Raw genomic sequence first — 8,112 nt, 5'->3', positions numbered from 1 at the left:
GAGTAAAAGAGTTGCAGCAAGTTGAAAGAAAGCTGATTCAGCCTTTAAAGTGAAACTGATCAGTAAATATGTGCAGATAGCTGACGCTTCCCTGCGTCCCCGCAGAATTCAAGTTAAGATGCAGCCTACAGGTATATATCCGCCTCGATGGCTTTCAGCTCTGAAAACCTCCTGAAAGACAGCTTGAAAGAGGAGGCTGTCAGTTTGTGCAGGATTTGGTTTTTAAGCCTCTGAGTTGACTGAATAAAGCATATAAATGACGTGGACGCTGATTTTATTTCCAACTTGTTATTTTTACTCCTTTTTTTTAAAGAATTTCCTCCTTTGTCCCTTCTTCACTCTCTGAGCTGCGACTGAGGCTGCCTGCCGTTGCTATGCAACAATGGGAGTAAAGAGAATCATTATTGAATAAGTCATTAAGTTAAGGCAATAGTTCAAGAGAAGCATTTCAGACCAGGAGACATGATCTTACTCGTAATTTATCACATCAGCAGAACAAAGTAGGTGAGACTGTGTGATGTCCAGCGAGATTTCCTGCCAGTGCAGTCGGTGCTCTGTCACTCAGTGAGATGAGTGGTTGTGACAGCTGATGATAAGTGACTGCCAGACGCTGATGTAAAGCACAGCCACAAAGGCTTTCCTTCCTCCTGATCCCCAGTGTCCAACAGCCACGCCCAAGCTCTTGACCCCGAGTGACCTCCTCAGCAATCCAATTCCATTTCCTGCTGCCAGCTGCCCTGAATGATTACTCTGACTAACTCCATTCATGAAAAATAGGGGGACGAGGACCAGGGGCTATGAATGTACGTGCATGAATGTGCATGCACTGCATGAGAGTGTTTGTCCGTCCATCTGCTGGGAAGTCCTTAGGGGTGTACGTTTTACACACAAGCCCAGCTACTGGTGGTGTTTGTGGGATCCTTTCCAGTGTGTGTGTGAATATGTGTGATTTTTTTGTTTGCTTTTTTTATTGCAGGTTTGATTTTGTGTCTGGAGAGTCCCCTGGCAAAAAAAAAAGAGAGCGAGAGAAATAAATAAATAAACAAACAAACACAGACACCAATTAAAGCTGTTGCAGTGTCCCAGCTCCTTTACATCAGTAGTAATGTGCCTGTGGAAGAAACAAGGCGCTTTAACCCTTCTCGTGCACACCTTCAACATGAGCAGGCTGTAATTTCTTATGAGCCTGAGTTAAAACCAGAGCGGTTATTTCACACGAGAGACGTCTGTATTTGTGTTTCTCTCAGCCTTTCTTGATGGCTTGAAATGAGCTGGAAAAATAAAAACGCCAATACGAATTCACAAGTGCAGCTCGCATCATAGTTAACAAATATTTAGAGATTTATCTGTTGATTAAAATGATTCATTATCCAACGTAAGAGTAATTTGCTATAAATGCCGTGTAAAATAAGCTGGCTGACCCAACACCCACATCAAACCGATCAGCTCCCATCACCTCAGGTTAGACTTGTCTGCTTGAAAGTTTTGACAGTTAAAAGAAAGTTTCACTTCCCCTATTCCCCCCCAAGAAAGAACGAAATAGATCAAAGTCAGTTGGGGGTTGCTGCATTAAAAAAAAATCCTCTCTTATTGCCAGCCTTCCAAAACAAAGCCATGCACATTTTCCACAGAGACTGTAAATAAAGATGTCTGCATCCATCAAAAAATATTCTTTGCCTTCACCAGAACAAAGTAGGTGACACTTGCACCCAAGCCCCTGCGGCCCTTCAACATAAGGTTCACCAACTCAAGCAGCGCCAAATTGAGACATTTTAATATGGGAGTCTATTCTGATTGACTGAATTGAGCCAGCTTCAAGTGGCCGTTAGAGGAACTGCAGTTTTTGGCATTTATTTGGATGTTATTTGGCTGTAAGTTTGCCTGGACTGCTCACAACAGCTCAAACATGAAACAAAGCTTTCATTTGGGACAGTTACGTAAACACGTGAACTTATGCAAGTTCACATGGATGCATATGGAGGTCAATAAGTGGCTGCAAGAACAAAACAAATTAGCATAATGCTCTGTGGTGAACGCCTAATACAACAGACGATCAGAAATGCAGGATAGCATTATCGTCTGCACACAGTTTAAAGGGTATTTGAGTTGTAGTTAATGCAATTTTTTAATGATTCTCACTCAGCTTTCTGCTTTAGTGGTGGTGCGCTGTGTGTCACTTAAGTCATTTGGGTTGAACTAAACTTTATTAAATCGCATGTTACCAGTTGAAATAATATAATTAAGTTGTTTCAGCAGTTATGAAGAAATGTAACTTTTATATGACTGTAAAATATGATAAAAATGGGGAGGAGGACTTGGAGAAAAGTAAGTAAAATAAAAGGTCTTCTGGATCATTTCTGAACATATGTTGCTGTAACTTTATTCCAGCTCCCGGTTGTACTCCCATTAGTTGTTGGGGGTAAACTCTGGGTTGTGAAATAATTGTCTTTGCTTGACTGAACATATCATAACCTTATAAACACCTCTACAATGTCATGAAATCCTTAAAAATCACTAGATTGTTATCTAGAAAACGCCAATGGCAGTCACACCCTGATCAAACCACGCCCGCACAGCTGTACAGAAGTGTTCACCAAGTGTTGAACGTTTGCATGTCATCATTGCATTACACAAATGAGTTCTTTCATGGAAGCAGTTAATTGTGAAGGTGGGTGTGGATGACCAGGAGTGGAATTTAGCTGAACGACTATAATTATGTCTTTCTCCGGAAATGCAGACATGCTGGAAATGACACAACCTTTCATGGATTTATGAATAGTTTGTGGGTTTCCATTAACAATGAATTTGACTGTTTTTGTTGCACTTGGAGTCACAAATATTACTCAGTGTATTAAAGACTTTTTAAAGGTAAGCACGAGTCTTTATTCTTGGCCTTGGAGGCAGTGGAATTAAATAAACTATGACTAATGTGGACCTTCTATTACCAGGTTTTCAAATACTTTAAAGGGGGAAAAAAAATAACTCAAAGCTACTTAAAGCTGGAAAAAAACATAACTTTATTACTGGTGGGACATTTTATTGTCTCTAATTCCCATATACATAGATAATTTGATGTTAAAATTAGACATTTTCTGCATGCTCGTAGACAAATCTCAAAATAAGTATACCAACTGGGAGAATTTCTAATGAACAAGGGCTGGAAAGACTAATATCTCTGCAGACGCCAGCCCCAATAGGGCTGAGTGCTTTGCAGGTTGCGTTGATTTAGGAGTCTGACTTTCATGTTTCCACTACTGTGAATACTGACTCTCTTACTATGCAATACCACTCTCTCCCACACATTTAATGCAACAAGCTCACAGCTGTTATATGAAAGCTATGGAAAAAGGCAATCCGCGGAAAACGTGAGAAATAGTCCGCTGCTGCAGATAAGAGAAGCTTGGGGAAAGTAAGAGATTCTCAACACTTCATCCCAAAATAAAAGCATCTAAGAAAAGCATTTCTCTCCCTTCTAAATTCAAGAAAGCGTCACCCAACGGGTACCCAACTACTCCTCGGGATGCTACATTAAATAAGGACAGATTAGCATCAGAAATCGACTTAATATTTCATACACAGGTCAGCGGATTGCACCTATTTAATTACATTAACGAGGTGAGAGAAAGAAGGTCATGTGGAGGATAATGTAATCCTGCCAGCCATAAGCACTTCCAATTATTGCACAGCACACATGTCTGCACACCCCAAGCAGGGGATAAAACTGTTTGTTCGCAGCTTCTTTTGTGAGAGCGGGCGATTTTTCGCTTCCTCCCCTTTCAATGCAATGTGACATTTCACTCTAATATTGCAGCTGGAATGGTTTGGTTCTTTTGATAAGCGGCTTGATTGAGATAGCTGTTGAAATGCTCTGGGGTTGTTTTATTTTTCACTGATTCACATGCCTCCCATGAGCAATTAAGTAACTCCAATTACCAGGAGAGCTTTTCCCCCAGGGGTTTGTTGATTCTCTTTCTGTCTTTTTCTGTCAGCGTTTGAACATCTGCAGTCAAAACCCCCAAGTGTATCCGGCGTACACTGAGCTTCCCCGACATCGGTGCTCAACCACAAAATCTAATTACACCTCCTGTGGTATTACTATTTGCGTCTCAACAAATCTGAGCAAATACAAGCATCGCTTCACCAAGCCACATTTATGTCAAACAGAATTTCCAACATGGACTCATGCTATTGTTATTTTTCTAAGCCTGCTCTGCACAGCTTTGTTAGTTGTAATTCAGCAGGGTTCTGTTGCTGACAAGGTGGAAACTGAAGGCTACAGATCTTTAGAGCACGACACCACTCCTGGTTCAGGTTTGCAGCTACAGCATACAGGCTTTTCAACACACAAGTATGTGCTGGCATTTAAAGTGTTTCCTGAAGTTGCAGCATCATTAGCAGCAGCGGATGCAGTGGTAAACAACAAGTTAGGTCAGAGATCCTCACAAGGAAAGCCACCTACGGTACCTCCAATGTAAACAAAATATTTATTTCAGGAAAGAATACATCGTGGTTTTAGCCTCAGAAGTCTCGGTGTTTATATGGCACATCACCGTCTATACATACCCAAAGAATAGATTGACATTTGCTCAAGTCTATCTTAACACAACACTAGCATGCACACATACTGGGTGCACGAAAACATGTCTTTGTTTGCTGTAACTGTTCCTAATCTGAGTGATGGTGGACTAAAACCACAATCCCTTTTCACACATGAGTAATGGAAGCTGACATCAGGCTTCAGCAGTCTAAACTGACCATAACAAAAATCAAGTTTCCCTCATTGTGTTTTCGCTTCAGCGGATGGATAAAAACACAAAGAGTGATGCTTGTTTTGACTGGGGTAACATATTAGTGCTCACAGAGGTGTTCAAGAAAACTGAGGAGGCCCATTTCATTAAATCGAATGCTCACTTGTGATGTGACCACTTATTTATTTTTTGGTATTTCCTGCACAACTGAAAACACAAATGAGAAAATGATAGCCACCATTATAGCTTTCCAGCTTTCAGTGTTTTAGAAACCTGCTGTGCAGTGTTTTTGTTTTGGCACATTCAGTGCATCTGTTGCACAGCCTGGGCTTCCTGACTGTATTTCATGCTTCACCGTACCTAAAGCAACTTACTGCTATCAAATAGCCCTGTGAGTTCTTCAATAGCTCTGTTCTTTTGGGCTGTATTCAACCAAATCAAACTACTATATTTAGCCTTATTTTTATATATATATATATTTCTGCATCTACCCAGAAAGAGGATTGTGGATTGTGGCCCCTATCATCTGTACTGAGATTGGATGAGCTGAAGGGACAATAACAGCAACCAATAACTCCCATATGCGGAGGACTGTATTACAACAGACGTGAAAAAATGCAAGCCTATCCTTTCAAAAGAAGTCTATCTATTAACCAAAATACTAGCATTAGCTGTTAGAAATGAAAATGGCATTAAACCTGCCGATTATAGGACAGCTCTGACAGGATTTTCTAAGCACTTTCTGAGTCTTTTCCGCTTGTCCTGTCCATAATTTCAGCTGAGCACTTCTAAATCCTCGTCAGCCACTGACAAATGTGAGCAGGATTCCCGAGTGGGGCTGGAGCCAGCTCTCAAACTGATGGATCCGTACAACTTTGCTGCGTGTTTGGAATAGGCGAAGGCTTTCCTCCTCATCATCTCCCCTTTCCACATGGAGATCATGAGCAGCGTGGACAGCAGCACGCCCCCGAGGGTGAGCAGACACAGTCCCGCTATGACACACCGGTCCAGATGGGCTCCCACTCTGGCTTTCTCCCTCTCTAGACGCTCCATCTCCCGGGCGGTCACAGTGTCCGGGTCCACCCGGACGTCCCTGGGGACCGTGTAAGCTATGGCGACCAGAGAGATGCCAGTTACCAGACAAGTCACGGCGATGATGAAGCCGTAATCCACAGACTTCCCCGAGTCCTCAGAGGAGAGGTCGTCGTCGGACAGCAAGTAAAGTTCCGGGATGTCCTCCTCCGCTTCCTCCATTACCTCCTCCTCCTCGTACAGTTCACTCGAGGATCTGCAGGTTTCTGGACTCGCACCTATCAGCTGGACATCATCAGCATCTTCATCATGTTGGTGTTTGCAAGTAAAAGATGTTTCCGTTTCCTCCTCCGGACGCGGAGCTCCCCTGATCTCTGTCCATGGTGCTGAACACTCTCCTCCGCCGGGATGAAGTGACTTTTCACCGCTGTCACCGATACTTTCTTCATCTAAAACCAGGGAGACGTCTCTGGGATCCGGCTGATCAAAGTAAAACAGTTCCAGATCAGCCATTTGGGCATGGGCTGGGTTTCCCGTTTTATCGAGCCCATGCGTCCGTCTGTGGAAGTGAAACACACACGCACACGCAAAAGAAAACAGTAAGATGTTTAAACTCGCTGAACTTTCATTATTTACAAGGAAAATCTATAGGCTGCGCTTCTCTCACCCGTGGGCATGCACGCATTTTAAAGTGTAGCGAAGGAAGTCTAAAGAATAATTCAGCGTCAGACAGTAAAATTACAGGCAATAAAATAGCTACACTGCTTACCAACACTTAAGCTTTTGCTTTTTTCTGGCTTTCAAATCGCTTTCCCAAAACACTTAGTAACCATGCGACGCCTAATAAATCTAATTCCAGGTAATGTGTTCCAATTATACGCTATTAAGCACCAACATGCGGTCTGCTGAGTACCTCTCTCTCCGTCTGTGGCCGCTCGCTTCCCCCGACTGATTCTGCTCCCTGGTCAATTAGAGGGAAAGGTTTGGCAGACCCCTCCCACAGCCAGACTGGGCTCCGGCAGACCGCCTTATAATGCTTATTACCGAGCCAACTTCAGTGTTCCCCGACACATACAGACCACTAATCAGATGAGAGGCAGGAGGCGGCTGAATGTGCGCTGTGGGCAAGTAAAGAGCTGAAACACTTCAAATTAAGGTACGCTTTCTCCAGGCGCTTGTCAAAGTTGCTAAAATTTTTCATCCACGAATGTCAGAAGCAGATTTCAATGCAATCCGGTCAACAGCTGAGAGACATTTTAATCCAAAACACACAGGGCGGCGCTGGAGGAAAAGAGAGAGAATCACCAGCCGGAGATCATGAATGTTTACGCTTCATTACAATTCATCCAGCAGTTGAGATGTGACCAACAACTCCGTGATACTTGGCCTTTACTGCGACCCACGGGGTCTGCAGTAAATGCAATACATCGATAGTGGTTGAGATGCCCTGCAACCCTTTATTGGAGGTCAGAGGTCAAAAAGCCTTGTTCTGCTGGAAGGTTTCTACAGTCATATAAAAAAAACACTAAAAATGAATAACGAAGATTGTTACATGCCGTAAGCTGTCTATCAAGGCTGCCTTGTTTGTGTGGATCTTTTACTTTTTGCAAAGCAGAAATCTTGGGTGAGTGATAGATGCTATATTGACTGCTGAAGAGAAAGTGGTTTTCCAGGTTTGGCCCCTTTTTAGGTAGTTGGAGTTCATGTGGAGGGCAGAGATCCTGCAGCTGATGGAACAAGCCCTCTAAACAAAACTAGTCTTGGACAATCAGGGCTGAGGTTGAGCTTTCAGAAATAATAAAGTCATGGGTCCAAGTTCCTCCTCTTTTATATATAAAACTCAGTTTATTTCAGATTTTTTTTTAAATCCTATTTAATAATCTAAGGGTAGCTGCAGCTTCAAAGCCCTGCCAAGGAGTCTGGAGTAAACTCTTGAATTTTTTTCTTCTGAGTTTTCTTTCTTTTGAAGGTTAAAAAAAAGCTAATCACAAACCTTGGAAACAGGCAGAGCCTGGCTGTGTCACAAAAATTCACAAATCAGGACCCTTAAAACTTTTAAACGAATAAAGTCTTAATTTATTCAAACAAAATGGACAGAAAGCTGGAGATGGAAACTCAGCTGTGAAGGTGAGAGCCAAAAGCTGCAGTACCTCTAATGACCACTTGAGGCTGGCTCAAAAAAAACGAGTCAGTGACGACTGACGTTAAAATGTCCAACTGCACATCTTCAACAGCAGCTACAGTCTTGTCCTCCATAAAAGTCTCGAACGTGTCTGATTTATTGCTCCAGCATCCAACATATATAACATCATAATCTGTATTAGGAGTTCCC

General features: G+C 42.6%; 1 protein-coding gene across 2 annotated transcripts; it reads right to left on the bottom strand.

Annotated features, from left to right (window-relative positions):
- Positions 1–3,039: 3,039 nt before the first annotated feature.
- LOC146643327 (transmembrane protein 74) lies at positions 3,040–6,816 on the bottom strand. Of its 2 annotated transcripts, none has more exons than XM_085396166.1 (2): positions 6,694–6,816; positions 3,040–6,339 (listed from the first exon to the last, which is right to left on the bottom strand). In XM_085396166.1, the coding sequence occupies exon 2, from the start codon at positions 6,291–6,293 to the stop codon at positions 5,523–5,525; it is 771 nt and encodes a 256-aa protein (XP_085252292.1). In that variant the 5' UTR covers positions 6,294–6,339; positions 6,694–6,816; the 3' UTR covers positions 3,040–5,522. The 2 variants fall into 2 exon arrangements, with proteins under 2 accessions (XP_085252292.1, XP_085252291.1); XM_085396165.1 differs by lacking the exon at positions 6,694–6,816 and adding an exon at positions 6,550–6,688.
- Positions 6,817–8,112: the final 1,296 nt, after the last annotated feature.

Source organism: Rhamphochromis longiceps, linkage group LG22 (genome assembly GCF_057381845.1).
Source record: "Rhamphochromis longiceps isolate RC_006_pf linkage group LG22, R_longiceps_female_GT1.1, whole genome shotgun sequence".
Classification (NCBI taxonomy): domain Eukaryota; kingdom Metazoa; phylum Chordata; class Actinopteri; order Cichliformes; family Cichlidae; genus Rhamphochromis; species Rhamphochromis longiceps.
Note: the sequence above shows the minus strand (reverse complement) of the source record. Positions and strands in the feature narration are given on the sequence as shown.

What these genes read in the sequence shown, in the direction of transcription:
- LOC146643327 (XM_085396166.1), bottom strand. Translation starts at nt 6,293, where the DNA reads ATGGCTGATCTGGAACTGTTTTACTTTGATCAGCCGGATCCCAGAGAC.